Genomic DNA, 19,577 nt, shown 5'->3' on the forward strand with positions numbered 1-19,577 from the left:
GGCAATGAACTGAATTCAGCTGCTGCCTTTTCTGATGGACTCGTGACTGCAGAAACCATCTAAAATACCTGTTCCTGATTTCAACAGCGGTGGTAATGCTGCCTAGTCTCAGAGGGGTTTCTGAAGATAAACCTGTGAAGCCTTGGAAGATTTACAGGCTCTGTGTTACGGGGAAGGGCTATGCGTTTGTACCAGATACCTGTAGCTGAGGCAGAAACTGAGGGCTGGGCAGAGCCGGGGCTTGTCCCCAGGCCCTGACTTCCATGGGCAGGGTGCAGAGCGTTTGGTACGGGCCTTGCCAGCTGAGGAGCGGAAGCTGCTTCCTGGTGTTGTGCCACGCTGAAATCCCCGGTCCCGTGTGCCCTGCCTTTCCGCTGGGTTCACCAGCTGCCGAGGTGCTTGGCTGCCGCTCTGCAGGAGCACTGGCCTTTCCTGCCGTCTGCACGGACCCCGAGAAACGCGTTTTGCTGGTCGGAGACGTAATGAGCAAAATTTTAGCAAGAACTCTCCACAGAGAAGCCAAATGACTAATTTACACCTGGCTGGGAAAGGAGTGAGAATGAAGTAAACAGTAACTTTTGAGGCTAGCAGTCAGGATGAGGCTTTGAGGACAAAACAGACCATGATTTTCAAGTATCAAATAGTTTGCTTGGTGTAGAAACATCCAGGAATAGTCATTTGTATAAAAAAATATGGAGGAACTCTAGTCAACTGTGTTGCATGCGATTAATTAGCCATGCCTAGCAGGTGCCTGGGTTTCGCCAAGGTCGGTGGGAATACAGGTGTCCAAAAGCAAGCCCATTTTAACTATTACAACTAATCCTTGTTGTTTTTTTTTAATAAGCAATGACATTGTCATTAAACAAGAAAATAAGGAGTTTTGTTTGTTTTGTTTTTCTAAGACATATTAAGATTTCCCAATGCTTCTGGCTACAAGTATGTCTTATGAAAAACTACTTTTAACATTTCTTCTGACTCAAATTTCATTGATCTGAACTGTTTTGTTTGGGTTTTTATATTAATGAGTCTGACAATGTTTGTGAAGCAAATACTACATATTAATGCCTTCAGGTTATCTGAGGGGCAGACCACATATCAGTGAAACAGGAAGAAAAGAGTATGGAGTAATGGAATGTCACAGGAACCCTTTATTTTCCCTCTAAATGTGGCTAATCGGGTGTTTCTTTGTCATGTAATTTTAGTAAAATATCTTGGGAGTAAGTTAGTGGAAGGGTATCCCTGTTATCTTGTTTATCTTGTGCATTTTTCAAGGGGGTTTACATCTGCACAGCAACATTGTGCTTTCTAACTGAACGTGAAAAATGATCCAAAGCTGATAACAAAAATACATTCTTCCTTATCAAAAATGCGTACTTTCTTATCACAAGCAATAGGAAGACAAACATCTTTGTTCATACCCATTTAGAAACAAGAGAACTTCGCTACATTCTTCAGTTTTGAATATTTTCCTGGTTTATTGCTTTATTATTTTATTTTTTTTAGTTTGTACTTGATGTGGTTTATTCAAGAAAGGTAAGAAAATACACTTCTATGCTGCAAAACCAGAAGAACCTAGCACAAAGAAAGGCTATAGATTTTCAGACTTCAAGGTAAAACCGGGGGTACCTAGGTGCCAAATGAGGTTTGTAATCTAATGGCCAATTTCTGACCCATGTAACTAGCAAATTACTCTCAGTGTTAATTCTATGCTATACCTTGAGGGCAATACTTCTGCTTAACAGAAGACTAATACCATCATCACTGAAATGGCAGTATTAATTACTCGTGTATAAAAAAAATCTTATGCATTCAAGATAGGCCAAATAAATCAAGTGTTCTTCTCTGGGCTTTTTTTTTTGTTTGTTTGTTTGCTTTGGATTGGGGTTTTTTATTGTTAAATAAATAGTAGTGTTTGATTTTTCAAAATCGTGAGTGGCTTTCTGCTTTGAATGAAATTCTCCCTTACCTCCCCCATCCCCCCAACCAACTGCAGCAGGAGCAGTGTCCGGAAGGTTTCTGCTTGTAATTGCATAGCCAGTCTGCCTCAGTTTAAGAAGGGCCACCTTAAAGTTGGGCGGGTTTAATTTGCAGCTTACTGGCTTTATGGTTTCTTCACTGAAACTGCTGTCTACAGCTGTAATTGCTGGTATCATTTTTGAAAAATGAGGTTGTCGCTGGAATAAAATAAGGACTAAGCTACCACTGTGTGGGTAGCTTCAGTATCGCTTTTATTCCTAAATTGTCACAAGTTTCCCCTTTTCACAGGACAGACATTCTGAAATTCTTTGAGGCAAGATTTTTTGTGTGGATGCTTCTTACTGAAATGGAACCTTGAGGTATTGAATTTACCTGCAGCTGCTTTTGCAGATTCTCATGGTGCATCACACACAACTTGGCCAGAAAGAAATCTGTATTGCATTGTGGACAGTTTCCTGCAGGGCATTTCAGCAATAAAAAGAAAGGAGAATTGAAACACCAACAGGAACACAGGCATCTTACTTTGTTGTTGCACTGATTGGAAAAACAGTTTTGGGTCAGTTCAACAAGGGGTAATATTCTGGCTTGAGCTGAAGAGTTTTAGAATGACTTATTTTCCCAGTAGAAAACTGAATTATTTGTCAGCAATCTTTCCTGTGGGAACTCTTTTTTTTCAGAAGCTACATTATTTTCATTGGGCTATCATTCTGGTTTTAGTGTTTTGTACAAGCCACAGAGCTGGTAATTGACAACTGCTTTTAGTTTTTGTTTGACTGTTGGTGTTACAGTATTCAAAACAGAAGATACTGTCTCATATCACTGTGTGATTCTTCAGTTTTCTAAAGCCTCCAAACCAGAGTCAGTGCTCAGCTTGGAGATGGCAGGGACTGCTCCTGACAGTTCTTTTAACCTTAGGGAAAATCTTTGAGTCTTGATTCTCTCCTGTGCTGAGCCTGGGCAGTGCATGCGCTAGCACCAAGCCCATCAAACTGGCACGAAAAGGATGTGCCAGAGACACACATGTGAGCAGGAGGTATGCGTTGCCTCTGTAGTAGCCCCTAGTGGGGGATCCCCACCACCTGAAAAGCATTAGAGCTACAGTGACCCCCAAACCATGTTGTTCCGGTTGCCTTTTAGTTAAAATAGGGTTGTGGCAGTTTCACATGCAAAAAGCTTTAAAAGTATCTGTTGTCAACTTGTGTGTTATGTGGAGCAGTAACAGTAAACCCACTTCTTCTGTTTATTTTTTTAGATGACTTCCACTTACCTCTTGATGTTTTACCATCTGTGACGGAGGCCCTTGACTCCAAGACGAAAGGGGAAGGTTTGCACAAGGAGAGCAGACCTTTCCACTACTGTGAAAAAAAAACCATGGACCTGTCAGACAGTGACCGTCCCGTCAGCTTTAGTTCCACTTCCTCCTCTGCTTCCTCCAGGGATAGCCACTGCTCCTTTGGAAGCAGAATGACCTTGGTTTCAAACAGCCACTTGGGTTTGTTCAACCAGGACAAAGACACGGGTGCCATCAAGCTAGAACTGGTTCCAGCCAGGCGATTTTCCAGCAACAAGCCACGCAAAAACTCCCCTGCGGAGCAAGAGGATCCTGAGGAAAGCCTTGAAAAAAGGCTAAGCATGCCAAGGAAAGCAGAACCAAAAGGAGCAAGCAAAAACTGTGCAATGTCCCTGGTCACAGAGCCCACCAGTCCCAAGCTGCTCTACGTAGACAGAGTCGTCCAAGAGATTCTGGAGACAGAGAGGATGTATGTGCAGGATCTAAAAAGCATTGTCAAGGTAGGAGTCTTGGTGAGGATGGTGTTGACTGTTCCATAATGCTATTTTTTACGTTGTTTGATTTCACAGCAGGACAGATGGACCTGACAATGGAATTGCCGTTTGCTGGTCTTTATAAATTAGTGTATCATCATTGTTCTTGTGTGCTTCTAGTTTTTATAAGATTAGATAAATCTAAGCTGTTACTACGTGTTCATGAAGAAATAACAGAAAAAAACATCCTACAGTTGACAGCAGGAGTGAAGCAAGAGTGATAAACTCTTCGCAGTAACGTTTATTTACAAAAAATGTGCAATGCTCTGTTTCCTATAATGTATAGCAAGAAGCAAACAGCAGACAGCTTGACAGCTTGTTTGCCCCTTTAAATGCTTTATCTGAAGGGTGTCACGTATTGATTCCACCCACCCACCCCCCCACCCCCCCCCCAAATCCTAGTCCTGCAAGTCCTTTCCTGCCTTTTTCTCCCTTCCTTTCATACAACTCACAGCTGCAGTCTGTTCACTCCATGTCTGTGGCCTGTAGTATTGAATGCGACATGTGTATTTGCTGGAAAATACTATTGTTTGGCTGTTATATGAAGGAATTATGTTTTCTTTAATACTAATTCTGAATTGGTGGTGCTAATAAGTGGGTGTAGCATTTATAAGCAGCAGTGAAGTTTTTGTCCAATCCCCAGCCTAACAGTATCTTTCATTTCCCCTTTCTAGTACAGGGAAAAATATGGATGAGTCCTTCTGTGGATTGTTCTGCTCACTCCAAGTACTTGTAACTGTGCCATCAGCGTGATGTTCTTCTGTGTTTTTGAAGATGACAATTAAGTCCCTTGGCTATTGTTTGTAGTCTATGTACTTAACCCACAAAGAAGGCTTTCTTGGGAGGTGCATGTTTAATGCACTGTTTACAGAATATATAGCTTTAGGTAGCTGTATGATGTCATCTGCAAAAGGAAGTATCAGTCAGCTGGAGCCACTCTCCCCACCTGCAGTTCCAGCCTCCCTGGTCCCCCAAGCAATGAGTGGGAAAAAAAGCTAAGGCTTTGATGACAAAAATGTACATCATGATTAAGCACCAGCACCCCACCCCCCAAAGTTCTCACAAAGAAGACTTTTTCTGCAAGACTTCACTAGTTTCTGTAGCTGGTGCTGTTTCATTAAACTGTTGCCTAAGTTTCATTCTGGAGTGTTTAAGGTTGTCATATGCTACAGGAGCAAGCCAGCTTCTGTGTGTAGTCACCGCTCACTAGACATGACCTCCATGGTTTTGGAAACCTTAGCCCTTGCTCATCCTTCTATTGCAGTAAACTGTACAACTTGAGAAACTGGAAACTATCATTAAAATCTTGAAATGGATTTTCCATTTACAAGTAGGAAGGGCAACAAATGCTTGCTAGATATACTTTAAGCACCACTACAGTAGATGTAGAGTAAATGAGGCAAATGCACTTGAAATTATGAAAGAACTGGAGGAAACTCACCTGTGAAATGCCCAAGCATATTTCCTGCAACAACTAATAAATAATGAATCTTGAAAGCTTTGTGTGGCACTAGAGACCCTATTTGAGAGATGGAGTGGTCGGCAGTGGGGCTTTTCTTAGGTAGGTATTAAGGATCCAAGGGCTTCAAAGAAGCTCCTTCCCAGGTGGTGAGGACAGTGGGGAACCAGCTACCTCAGCCTGTGCAGCATGTTCTTCACTTGGTTTCAGGAGGGGGAGGTGTGAGTGGAAGCATGTTACAGAGAAGCCCGTTTTATGTGTTTCTCGGGATTCCTTTCTGCATAAGTTACCTTAGCAATGCTGCAGTGATTTACTTAACCAAGGGTGGGGATGGCAAGAAGGATGGGAAGACTCCACAGACATCTGTAGGAGTGCTGTAGCCTTACAGGATTTTATTATCTGGGCCTCTGTGACTTGAGGCCATTTAGTGTGGCAGCCAGATGACTGGTGCTGAGTCAAACTAAGATGAAGGAAGCAGCTTGATCTGTCTTACTTTGCAGATAAGCATGGGTCAGATTTTGGCAGTTGGTTAGGAAATGGGATGAGAATGGGAAAAGGGGAGCTGGGGAAAGGTCAAAGGACGACTGCTGCCCAAGAAGTGTGTGGGAACTGAAGAGATACATGAAGGAGGGAGCTGGTGGGGGAAAGCATAAGCAAATGAACCAGTGCTAAGTGGAGAGAGAAAATCATTAGAGGGAAAACAATATGAGGAAACGAGAGAAAACCCAGGAAGTGTAAAGTTGAAGGGAGGATGAAATTGGTTGGAACTGGAGCTCTCTAGCGAGTTTTGCAGCTGACTGCAATACAGCTGCTTATGTACACAAACTAAAAATAGTAAGGAGGGTTTTTTTGTTTGGGGTGGGGTCTTTTTGGCAGGGGGAGGGAGGGAGGAAGAGAAGCAGGGCAACCCAGGTACAAAGAGCTAAAAGCTGAAGAGATGTCAGACTGAGGATGGCATAAGAACAAAAAGGGAGAAATTAATAGGTACTATTTTAATCACCTTCTACCCCCAGCTGAGAACTGTTGGTACAGATCTAGTCTATTGCTTTTTTTCCCCTGGTAGTGTGGATTTGCTGATGCTACCTTCCCTGTAGACAATGGAAACATACTTAAAAAGAACATGTTCTTACTGTTGTTTCCAGCACTTTGAAACAGGTTCCATACTTAAAAAGAACATGTTCTTACTGTTGTTTCCAGCACTTTGAAACAGGTTCTAGAGCTAGAACTGAGAGGGTGTCAAAACTCACATCCATGAATCCACTCTTTAAATTTCTGGTGTAAAGCAAAGCATGTTTGCCTGTGATGCACAGTCAAGCTTTTTTTTGGGGGGGATGTTTTTGTTTGTTTTTAGTTTTTGGGGGCTTGGGGGGATTTATTTTTTGTTTTTTAATTTTTTGGTGGGGGTTTTGGTGGAGTGCTTTTGTTGGGTTTTGTTTGGTTTGTTTTTTAATATATCCACGCTCCTTCCTGTCTCCCAGATCATAGATGAATATGTTAAACAGGACTGGACCCACTATTAACCCCTGGGGTATGCTGCTAGTTACTGTGCTCCAACTGGATTTTGTGCCTTTGATCACCACCCTGAGGGCCTGTCCATTCAGCCAGTTTTCAATCAACCTCACTGTGTACTTATCCAACTCATACTTCATCAGCTTGTCTGTGAGGATCTTATGGGAGACAGTGTTAAAAGCCTTTCTGAAGTCGAGGCAAACAATATCCACTGCTCTCCACTCATCTACCAAGTCAGTCATTTCATCATAGAAGGTTATCAGGCTAGTCAGCTTCCCCGTGGTGAATCCATGCTGCCTGTTCTTGATTACCTTCTTGTCCTTCATGTGCCTGGAACTGGTTTCTAGGATTGGCTGTACACAAATGTAAAGAACGTACACAGCTGTACACAAATGACCCATTAACATGGATGGTGTGAAATTGCATGTAGGATCCTGGTACTATTCATTTTATCCAAAGTCAGCTCATTAGGAGTTAGCCTAGCGTAGTGTTTTGGGCAGTGTCCTTTCAGCCTATGTTATCCTTAGAACATGGGGAGTTATCATGCTTGACATAAAAGGCTATGGAATGAATGGGGGAAAATAGAATTTCACCCTTTTTGATGCCTTTATTGATCTAATGCTGCTACGTCATTAATGAGTAAATAAATAAAAATAAACTAAAAAGGCATGACTTCAATTGCCTTTTGAGTATCTGGGTGGGCTTTGTTCTTAACAGCGCCAAGTTGGTAGGCAGAAGTAGAAATCGACTTCATGGGACATGGCTAATGTGATCTTTAACTGATACTGGAGACCTCCTAAGGTTCTCCAGCTTTCTTTTAAACTGCTGATAAGAAATATTTCATGGGCTTAGGATGAGTGAGAGGAGGCTGTACAGGCACTATTTGGCTCCCTTTGCCCCAGCAAATGCTTTAAAAACAACTGCTTTTCTATCCAGAACAGCCATTTTGTCTGTGACCTGGAAGAACAGTTGAATTATGATTGTTTTGAGGCATGCTGCTGTGATTCTTGCACAGGCAAGCATTGTAACAAAGATAGAGTGAACTTTTCCATTGTTTGGTATGCTTTATCAGATGATCTGTTAAGCATAATTAAAATTTTGAATTAGTGCAGCTTGAAGTGTGTTTTGGGCAAGTTTGTGATGAGAAATCGGATACCTCTGCTTCCTGCTTGTGCCATGCTGACAGGTATACTGGCCAGGGCAGAACCTGCAGACCTCTTCAGGACCTCGCCTGACTTTTTTAAGTAGTAATTTAGTTAGAATAGGCATAATCTTCAATTAGAGCCACTTACTGAAGTAACTTTTTTTTTTTCCGGAGTAAAATGCTGTCCCTGAATTTATAATAAAAATATGTTTTGCTCTTGTGGTTCATAGGAGTCAGAAGCCCATATTCATAAGTTGTACAAATGCTTGTAACTGTAGAAAAATACATCCACCTTTGTGTTTTACCTTTGCAAAATGAAGGAATAATACAAATGCACTGTTACAGTTACATTACTGTCATGTTACGTTAAGTAGACTCTCATAGCGGTATCGGCCCATTGAAAACATCGAGATCCACTGCGTGAACCTCAGCCCTTTGATATAAGAACTCCTATCAGTAAAATATCATCAGTAAAAAGTCATTGGCATCTCTACAGTAACTAGAGGGGAGTGAAGCATGCGTTGTCAGTGCATTTCACAAATATGTGATGCAAACAGAGGTTGAGCTTCAGGAATCTTGAACTCCATCTGAAACGTGGGAGACTTCTTTTATGTGAATGAGTTCGTCTGCCCTTTCACTCCAAGTGTGACATTTTTTTTAAACCATCCCTACTGGACTAGTTGAAGGCTCTGTCCTAACTCCTCTCCAGACCTTTTGTCCCTAGCCCCCTCAGCCCCCTCTTTTTACACTTAAGACTCCTCAATCAAGCCTTTTTACCTAGAAAGTCCCGTTCTCCTCTGCACAGTCTTCTGCCTACGATCTTCCTGCCCATCTGTCCTTAGTCTTATCTCAGTAAATCCCATCCTCATCCCCCATCAGTCCATATTGTCTTATTTCCTCATGTGATTTATCACTTTTTAGTCTTTCTCTTTCCCGTCGTCTTAGTCACTGCTGACTCCAGATCTCTCTCCATAGTTCTCTTGGTGAGTCTGACAATATTTTCATCACCATTCCTAATTTTTCTGCCCTCTTAAGTTCTGCTCACATTCAGTCTCCATCTGCTGGCGTCCATCAAGCTTTGTTCCTGTTTTCTCCTTCCCATCTTTCTGTAAGACTCCTTTGTGTCTCCTCTGCCCTGGAACTGCACAGTATGCTTCTCCACACTGCATAAGGTTTGCAGAGGATCACTGAGACACAGGAACAGTCTTTTCCCTGCTCTTGCTTCAGAGGAGTAGATCTGAACCAGATGTGACTGGCAGCATCCGAGAATGGCACTTGTGAGCTAAGACCTTGTGAAGCCTGAGCTGAAACACGCAAAGGACTGTTGCTAAATGTTGCTACTGGGGATAGGCGAATCTGAGGAGTTCCTCCTCCCACCAGTGTGGTCAAATATGGGGTGATTTGCACAGAGACAGCGAAAGGCATACTCGTGGAAACAAAGTCTGCATTATGTTCCAATCTACTACTGCCGCTCCTTGAGATGTGAGGGTATGGTTCATGTCCCTGCTAGTCAGCCTGGGGGTGCTTGTCTTCTTGGGGGGAAAGGTCACCAAAATTTTTCAACATGAGCAAAAAAGGGCATTCTTTCTCAAAAAGGCCTGGGGGAATGCTTTTGCTAAAATCTCTTAAAACAACTCGGCAGGGAGGCAGGTTTCTGGCATGGAAAGCTTCATCCGAGGTGAGCATGTCTGTCGAAGTTAGTTATATAGCCCTTGGGGGGGTGGGGGAAGCCTTGAAAGGTGAAATATTGGACGTTTGCAGTAGATACGTGTTGTGGCACCAATGATTAAGGGAAGCCCTTCTGGGAGGAAGTCAGTATCGGAGTTTTATTGTTCCCAGTTTCCTGCCTCCCAGTGCTGCAGTTAGAGGATGCCTCTTCCTACATTTCAGGCAATTAGTTAAAAAGACAACTCTGAAGACTGCAGCATGCGCATTGTCGCTTCTTGCAATGTGTTAGTAAAAGCATAGCTGCTTGTGCGCTGGGTTGCTGGAGAGCGTAACTCTAAGAAAGTTAATTCCTCCTAGGTTCAAATATAGCTAAGGCATCCTGTAATGTTTGTTCCCACATTATACTTAATTTCTATTTGCAACGTCTTTTTCTGTGTCTACTAACCTACATGCCTGAGGAAGGTGCCTTTAGATTGCTGACGTAAGTTGAGTGTGAAGATGTTACTCTGGAAGAGTACCTCTGTTCTGCAGTACAGAATTCTGGCACCCACCAAAAAGAAATGGTTTAATTAGCAGAGCTGCTGCTCTTGAGAATTTTATAGATGAGAAACTTCACAGGGTGCTTCAATGGAAAGTTTATTGAGTGTTATTGAGAAGATAACTGTGATGTGTGAGGATGTACCAATCCCTCCTGTATAAGCATCCTGAATTTTATGGCACTGCTGTAATCATCAGACTGTAATGATGGCATTCTTCTGAGGTTTTTCATCACTTTTATTTCACTCAGTATAGGGAGTGGTGAGGTGTGGTCTCACAATTAGTATTTTTCTTCAGTGCATGAAGGCCAGAAGTTAGCGTACCGTATCAGTGCCTTTAAAGCTAGGGAACAATACCTCAGCTTCATGTATAGGCACTGCAGTTTTGCAAGTCTAGTCTGTATGACAAAAACTGCTGACATACTTAATTTATTTGTCTTAAATCTTCAGCACAGAAGAGAGAACACAGGTGATGGATGCATGATTTTTAGGCAGTTTACTTTTAATTTCCTCATGAACAGAGTGATGATTTAGAAACAGACTCTGCTCTTTGGGGCCAGCTGCAGAGCCTGTCCCATATAGAGAGAAAAGACATTCAGTTTAGATTTAAAGCAAAACAGTGATATTCAGAGTGAGGTTCTTCCTTCTTTGAAATTTGTCTTGCTATGACTTTAAAAAGCAGTTACAAGCAGATTAGCACACATGCTGTTCTTTCTGACTAGGGATTGATCCTTATGCTTTTAGAAAATTTGGAAGAGCAATTTGAATTACTTGCAAAACAAATATTATGATCATGACAGTGATAAGTTTAACTGTGATTAGTATTTGGTGTACTTTTGAGCTGATGAACTTTCTCACTGCTTGTTTTTTCATCCATGAAGGAAGAGCTGTGTCAACTTCTGGTTGACCTCTTTAGGGAAAGCTTGGCTTAAAAGCAGGTGAAGCTTTCTCCAGTAGTATTGAGATATGATAGCTGAAACAAAATTGTGCTTGGGGATCTCAGTACATATCTAAGAGGCCTTCTTGAAGTCCGTGAAGTTTAAACAGAGTTACAGCAGTATAAATTGGTGCAGAAAAATGTTCCACTTAAAAAGGAAGTGGCTGCGTTGGAGAACATCAGTGTTTTGTTTTGTTTCTGGAGTTTCTGTTTAAAAATCAGGACCATAATCCACAGAGACTGAGAAGTGAGGTATCTAGGAACACCACTAGGTATGTTATCAAACAGGTGTAAACAGCTGTTCTGGCTACCCTTAAAGAAATACCTAAAGTAAATCAGACTTCTTTCTTCTGAGGCAGTAGGACTATTCAGTTTTCCCTGCAGACTTCTTGCTTCCTGGATGTGAGCCATATTAAACAGCCTAAAGCAACCTAAAGCGATGGAAGTATACACAAACTGTTGTTCGTGTTTGTGTCTTAAATAGTTTTAGATGAGGTTGTTTCTAAAACTCTAAGATCTTGAACAAAAATATTTTTCTAGCTATGTATGCTTTAAGCTTCTCATCATATGTACCCTTTAATGAAACCAAAACAAAAGCAGAAACCAAACTAAAACCTTATTTTTTCTGGGCAGATGGGAAGGATTCTGGGCTTTGGAAAAAGATGTTTTATAGCTGTACAACAGGAATATATTAGGTTGTGAACAACCAGAAGCAACTTAACAAACTACTTGTGTGGTGAAAGGCAACTGCTTATGTTGTGGCATGGACAGGGAGCTGTTTTGTAAACTAACCTCAAAGGAAATATGCAAAGCCTGGGTTAAATACACTGATGTGTGTTTTTTCTTATCGGCATCATCACTACTTCGGTCTTATTTCTGCTGGTAACATTCACAAATTTCTTTCATTCAGCACGTTCCCTGAGTAAAATGTCATCGCTGCCTTGTGTTTCCTCCACCTGTACTTTGCATCCAGTTCTTATCTTACACCTAGATTGTAGAAACTTGTTGGGACAGGGACCGTCTTTGTCAAGTGATTGCAGAGCTTCACTGTATGGCTGGGACTGCATATGTTAAGACAGCACAAATATATAGCCATAACTTTGTGTTTGTTTTAAGGTCAGCTCTGTGTTTGGACAGCACAAAAGAGTGAGTTACAATGCAGTAACAAATGAGCTGTCTATAAAGGTACAGTGAGCCTTTTTCAAGCTCTGGGTGGGAGAGAAGCGGCAGGGAGGGCTGCTGCTCTTCCAGGGAGCTGCAGAATTGCCGAAAAGCCCGGCTGCCACTGCTCTTGTCCTCCCTTTTCTTGCAGCAGCGTGTAAATCACTGAACTGTGCTGTTCGCAACCTTCTACCCACTTTCTAAATGCGAATTAATATAGATAAAAGGGTGAAAGTTAATCTTCTGTTCCAGAAAGCTTTATTCTTTTGGGAGGGGGGGAGGCAAGGGGAAGATGTAGTTAAATACAGAGTGCACCAGAGTTCCTGGGATGTACAGAGCCCTTCTGGAATTCAGAAAGTAACAAAAGAGAGAGCTGTTCACCTCTGCCCTCCGGCTTGCTGTTGCTCACTGGCGGCGAACGAGGAGCTCTACAGGGCAGAGCAGCACTTCTGGGAAAGCAGGTTGGTAGAAGGTGGACAGCAAAACTGGGAGGAATGGGTCTGAGAGCTGAAAGGCAGGAGAGAGGAAGTGCAGCTTATGCTGCGAAATTTTCGGTAAATATTTAAACGTTTTACTAAGATGATACATCTTTTGCAGAATGATTGAGATTTCTATAAAGAAATTTCAAAATTTGGAAGTGATATCTTAAAGCCAAACAAATTTCTGTGTTTCTAGCCAGACCATAGTTTCTGGAATTTTATTTGCTTATTATGGCCATTTCCATTTTCATCCATGGAAATATTTGACCACTTCTAAATTTGTTAAATCATTGTTATTAAGTATTACTTGTCAGTAAACAGTGTTCTTCTATGGATTTATGTTTGGATTACTAACATAGATTACTATCATATCATTACTAACATAGTATATACTATCCATGACTAACCTGAAGGCTTAATAAACCATGTAGCAGTCTCTCTCTCTTTTCTGCTGTCACCACTCCCACAGATGAAGGTGTAGAGGTAGTTGCTATTTTTTGTGGTTTCATGAGAACACCATTTTGCAAATAAGACACTTTTAAAGAGTTTTCACTTGCAAACCACCCACTACTATAAGCTTCCATTTTATTGCTCTTCATATATTCATAATAAAAGCCATCCATAAGTCTCTGGGAATCATGTGGTTACTAAGGTTAAGACAAATATGTGTTTAGGATGTATGCAGATTTTCTCCATTATGCTGGGTTTGCATTTTCATTCTTTGGAAAACAGACTCTTTCAGTTTCTCTTCTTGTGTTTTAAAATAAACATTTCTCTTCTGGAATGTCTCCTTTAACTTGTAAGCATATCAAGATCTCCATTAAAAAATGTTAACATTCATTTGCCTTATAAATTGGGGAAAGTTTATTTAACAGGACAAGGGTCTACAGCACAAGGCTCAGGTTCCTTTCTTGGGTGATTCACATATTCAAAGGCTAAATATGCCTTAATAATTCTCTGTGTTTTGCTTGACTATGGTTCAAGAAAGTTATAATCAGACCAGTTAAGCCATGTTGTGAGAATTAATTTATACATGTCCTGATGAACTTTGAGATTATTTTTTTATTTATAATAATTAAACATTTTCAGCTGCTACTTCTTAAAAAAGCTGTAGGTTATTGGATGATGATGATGATGGACACTGATGTCAAGCCTCAGTTGCAGCCTTAGATTTAGAAATCTTTAGAGCACTTACTTCATCTGCCTAGCAACCTCAAACTATTTGACATCCTGATTACTGTTTAATGTTTTAATTTGGCTGTCCTCATTAATGTGGCTTATTTCTTCTGTGTTTCTCCTTAACTTTGGGAAGTTGGTTAGATGGGGGCCTCACATAACTCTTTAACGCAATGTCAGTAAACTACTGATAGCATTTGTTAGCGTCCCATGATCTCTATCCGCTCTCTGAACTTGCCTCTTACTGCACCTCTGAGCAGCAATTCTGAGTGCCAACTTCTGGGAAAAATTCCTGTAGCTGTGATTTAGCAGTGGATGCTGGCTGATATCTGAAGATAAACATGGGACATGGTTTCAATCCAGTGGGTTACAACTTCAGTAATTTAGTGTGTCTAACTGGGGTTACGTGTGAGTGTCTGTTCCCAGTGATTTACCTATATCGTCTTTACAGACAATGGACAATTCAGGGGACTTGTCTGTGTACAATCCATGAGTCCCAGTTTCAGTTTATGAGTGCTTTTAGTGCATCTCTATCAAATTACAGTTTGATTTAACTGACAGCCTGCGTTCCAAGGTGTCTTTTTGAGATGGGACATCTTAGCATGAAATTCCTGCAGTTGAACAGGGGAATATTATTGAACTTTGATCGTGTTTCATTAGAGCAAAAATTCCCTTCAGCAAAGAAGGCAAAATCCATGAAAGTCCGTCCAAGCAGGCTGACAGTTCAGTGCCGGATCATCTGGTGGCAGGCTTTGACCCTTCAGAGGGCTTCGTAGATGCAGCATTCCTTCTAAAATGGCTCATGGGACAAAGATGACACAAGAAGAAAGCAGGCATTGGGCAAAAGGAAGGGACATAAAACCCTACACTGGTGGAGTAGCCATTGTAGGACATGTGCCGCCTCCTACTCTGGTCCTAGGAGAGAGCTGTGGGGTAGTGCTGGAAGCTGACACGGGCATCCTCTAACACTGAGGCAGGGTGAGTGGGCATGCAGAGCCTGCTTAAGAGGCTCAGGCTCTGAAGTGGTGAGGGGGAGCCCACAGCTGCAGAAAGCTATGCTGCTACCTCCCAGCTGTGCATAGTGGCGAGGCTGTTGTCCTAGGCCAGGGACCTTACGGATGAACTCAGTGCAACAGCCTAGGGAGTGTTGAGGGTGCTCTCACTGACAGTTTTCCAGGGCAAATGCTTCAGTTCAGTTCCTGGGACTAGCTGTGCTCTGACAACCTGAAGTCCTGTGACAAAATCTCCCGACTGTTACGTTGTTGACATTGACGTGCCCTAGAAATTTCTGACTTTGTATACAACCCCACCTGTGCTCATGTTCTACATGGGCACAACTGTTCAAAGGCAGCCTAAACCAAAGAACGTGTGCGTCTTAGAGGTGCAAGGCATAGCGTTAGGACTCAGAAATTCCTTACTGCTAATTTTGGCTGACACGTACTCTCCCTGTGGCTTTCCATGCATGTGGATGGGGCCAAGAGGACTAACTAGGGGTCACTGCTTCCAGTCATTAGTATCTGTAAATGGGGCAGTGTTTTAACATCTATAATATAGGTGAGGAAGTCATGTTGACTACAGAAAATCTGTCACTCAGGAATAGCTACATGGAAAAAAAATTTTTTTTCTTCCCCTTCTCTTCTGTAGGTAATATTTAAGTTAATACTGTTAAATTTAACTTTAACTTAACTTATTTGGAGACACCTAACTGTGGAAAGCGTAGGGAGAAATCTGTCACGATCACCTGACTCTGCAATGTTAAACAGTGGAAAGAAAACTTAAATGTGCTTCTCTATTTTTAGTCTTTCTTCATACCATGTTCTCATGAGTGCTCTCACCATCAGTCTTTGCCCTTTCTACGTGCAGTCAGTGAAGTATCGTCTTACTGTGTCACTCCTGCTTTATTGCTGTTATCCATAGGCTGTGTGTGAGTCGACTGCACGTGTAAATCGGGTAGTTCTGAGGAAGCTGGTCATAAACACAGGTGAGTGCAGTATGGCTTCCTCCACCCAGGGCCTGGGGAGAGGACTGATGCCAGCGAGGTGGCCTCCTGCCAGTTCAAAGACTCCGCTCTTCTGCACGGACACTGGAGAGGAAAGAAATAAATCACAAATCACATCTAGTAACAGATTGTGTAAGGCATATGGATTACTTCAGCCATTCCCGTTTGGAGGCTTGCTGGCTATCAGTGGTGGTGGGTACTCTCCTTGCCCTTATCCCTTGATGGCAGCAGGATCAGTACTCTACCAGCACTAGGTGGGTGCTTCGGAGCCCACAGCTGAGGCCCAGTGGAGCCGAGTTTCCTACAAGGGCAGAGCGTTGCTAGCACTGACAAGTGCAGTCTTACATACAAGGTACCAAGGGATGGAAACGGAAAGGAAAAGGAGAGTAGGAAGCGCATGGAGCCCAAAAGCATTCTGCTCCCAGTGGTGAAGTGAGCAGAGGCGTCTGTGTCTGCAAGTCTGCGTTGTCCTCAGAAAGACCCTGGCTTTGGCTGTCGGTCGTTGGCAGGGCTGTGCTGTGCCATGCATAGCCTCAGACAGGTGCTGATCTTTCGGACCTGTCCATGCTTTGGCTGATGTGAGGGTTTTTCTGCTTCAGATGTCGTTTAAAAAACCCCCAGCAAATACCACTCCCCACGCTACCCATTTTCCCAAAAAAGTAGAAGGTGGAAAGACATGCTTGCAGAAATTACCTTCTTTATTTAATTTTCTGGTTTTACGTGTAGAGAAGCTATATGTTGGACAACACAAGCATTTTCTGAGGTTTGATTTACTGGCATCATTAATGTGTGACACCTGTAGCAGAAGTGAAATATGGTTCTGATTTTTATGGCACTCAAACTGCATCTACAGTTAAAAATATGCCTATTAGTTAAATATAAGTATTAAGCTGTATTAGCCTACTGTATGACAGTGTGATTGTGTTACTTGCAGCCTGGGTTAGTGGTTGTGTTACTCACGTGGGAGCAAGAGATGGTAGCTGCTAGGTAGCAAATTCTCGCCATCAGAGGAAAGAGCATTTGAAAAGTTCTTCCCCTCCCTGTTGAATCCATACAGGTAAGACATTGAAGCAGAGCTGCTGCCACTTCTGCTTCTCCTATGGAGGAGTTTCAGAAGTGGGAGGTTAAAGGTGCTAATTATCTTGACGGGCATGGATTTCTGCCTACCATGTGGGAACATGCCAGGCTGTCTCTGGAGGGCTGAAAATGGCAAGGGCTTTGACATGGGATGGGAGGTGGGAAATGGTTTTAAAAGCAATTGGGCAAGCATTTTCACTCTCAGAAGGGAAGGATGGTTTCACTCAAAATTAGGCTGCCTATAGATATGTGATCAGTTTTGATCGGTTACAGAGGCTGAAGAGGAAGACTATGGAAGACAGAAGATGGGAGGAAAGCAGTCAGAAATGTGTTAAGTTTAAGTTTGGCTGCATGAAATGTTTTGCTATGGGTGTCTCCAAGTAAACCACTGTACAAATTAGAGGAGACCTGCACTAAAATAGTGGGCTTGTCTTTTTCCATCATAGAAGGTGACGACAACAAAGATAATTAATGCATTTTAAGGCTAAATACTGACAAAAGCATTTGATATGGGAAGGAGATGGATTTGATTTAGGTCTCAATCAGTCCTTGGACTCATATAGCCAAAGGAACCAGAGCAAGAAGGCAAAGTATGTGTGGTTTACAAGTGCACCTTTGCTTTGCAGGGTATAGCTGTACTTTGAATAATTGAAAAGAGCTGTGGTGAGATGCTCTGACCAGAATTCAGCATCTTTGGCCACCTGTTGTGGATAGCATGCTCTTTTGACCCACAAGGCATTCAGAGTATGTTGCTGTACATGTCAGATAAATCTGTAAATAAAATAAATAATAAGAAAAAATATTAGAAAAGAAATCAGGCAAAAGGCGAATTGGTGCAGATTACAATTACCTATTTAATTGGCAGAATTACCAATGGGGAGCATCTTATAGCGGTTATTCTGTTGTACAACTGTGGCCCAGCTTTCTCTTTGGTTACAAGTATGTAGATGGTTTGGTCAGCATGGCTCTAGCTAGCAGGCTACAAACAGGATCCAGTTGGTGCTGCGTTTTCCTTCTGGCCTGCAGCCTTCTCCTCAAAGCAGTGTAGAAATAGGTGGCCTAGGCTGTTGAACCATTTCAGTGGTTCCTCTTCTGCACAACCATCTGAACTGGGCTATATGCATCTGTGCTGGGTAGAGGGGAGTCAGGCAAAAATATGCCCATGAGTATGGTATAGCATCTAGGAGTAAAAGCTGCCTTATCAGTAGCACAGATCTAGGGAATATTGGAAAATGGGGGTCTGAGTGATGTTATGGCACTGCCTGGCTTTAGGTCCCGCTTGATTTAATATTACATATTCCTCCTCAGGCTGCAACACTAGAAGTCATTGGAGTTTTGGTAAGTACCTGGTTTTAAGCATTTTTTGGTCAGAGAGTGAGTTTTCCTGACATAAGTACTTGGCTCTTGAGCCAAAGGGCGTGGTGCTGAAGTCCAGAGACTTCAGCAGCTTTGCTTTCTCCTGCAGCCTGTGTTTAGGCATTGGAAAGCAAAGTTCCCCCGTGGGTGGAATCCTTTTTTTCTTCTTTTTTTTGGTATTGATATTTAATCAAATTTACAGTGTCTTGTGTGCCTGCCTCTTGGTAAAGGTGTACATATGCATCAATGCTGCTCTTTCAACAATTTTGCTTATCTTTGGTGATATCCATATATGCACAGTTGTGCCCTGTAAAGAGATTACTAAGAACTTCTATAGTATATATGTTTCTTGTAGGGCAGGATAAAAATTGATTGTTGTTTTACGAGGCAGTGTGGCTTTTACCCATTTTTATTAGCATTACCATGTTAACATTAGCATTAACATTACTCATTTTAATGTGTAATTTCAACATTGCCACATTAATGGCTGACTTATTATTTATTATTGCTCAGCCTGTAGTCTGTTTTTAAAGCTAAGTGTGTGTCTGTTTTCAAAGGAAAACCTGGGTGGCTAGATGACAATGTCCCACTAATTTGCGTTTAGTTTCTAAAGCTTCGTCATGGAAGAAAATTAGTTTAATCAATATGTGAAGATATTTTTGCTCATTTTATCCTTTGCTTGACAGGTTTCTCTCATTTCCAAGTAATAAAATTATTTTTTTTAGCCTCTGAGGTTAATGTTGTCTTAAGTTCGTTTCCTCTAGAGATCGTTATTGGTGATTATGGAGGAGGAGATGGTAGTCAGGATATGCAGCTTCTAACAGACATTCCTTCTGATGGATTTGGCGTGATAAGAGACAAATGGGGAGAACGTCAAACCCAGCAAGGAAGGCAGGGCAGTCTGGCAAGACTTTTCTGGTTTTTGGAGAGTTTCAGGAAACAGGATGGAAAAATTGTGCAATACTGTTAGAGCAAACCTTGCTCCATAAATCAATCTAAGGAGACTGGCATTTGTGTTGGGTTTTTTTCTCCTATAAAGTAAGCTAAATGTTTTTGCCATAACTGCAGAGAAGCAATAAAAGGCTAGTGAAAGCAAAGGTTATAAACAAATCATTCAGTGCCGACAGAGGGTCCATAGATGCTGACAAGAAACAAATAAAGTGAGTAAGGCTAGTACTCTGTTTTGATAAATTTAATTGATTTTTGCACCATGTCATTACAGTTGCAGCCTGCGCTGTTATCTTGTAGCTCCAAACCTTTCATTATGGCTTCAGA

The 19,577-nt window shown here is 41.9% G+C and overlaps 1 protein-coding gene across 3 annotated transcripts in view; it reads left to right on the forward strand.

Moving 5' to 3' along the window:
* The window catches only part of PLEKHG1 (pleckstrin homology and RhoGEF domain containing G1), a 104,659-nt gene that overhangs the window by 45,412 nt on the left and 39,670 nt on the right, over positions 1-19,577 (forward strand). For 2 of the 3 annotated variants that reach the window (XM_059833519.1, XM_059833529.1), the window contains exon 1: positions 3,308-3,768. In XM_059833519.1, coding sequence (XP_059689502.1) covers positions 3,349-3,768 — 420 coding nt within the window. In that variant the 5' untranslated portion in view covers positions 3,308-3,348. Of the gene's footprint in view, positions 1-3,229; positions 3,769-19,577 lie in introns of those variants that run through there. The other variant, XM_059833510.1, reaches the window with a different exon arrangement.

This window comes from Gavia stellata, chromosome 2 (assembly GCF_030936135.1).
Source record: "Gavia stellata isolate bGavSte3 chromosome 2, bGavSte3.hap2, whole genome shotgun sequence".
NCBI lineage: Eukaryota > Metazoa > Chordata > Aves > Gaviiformes > Gaviidae > Gavia > Gavia stellata.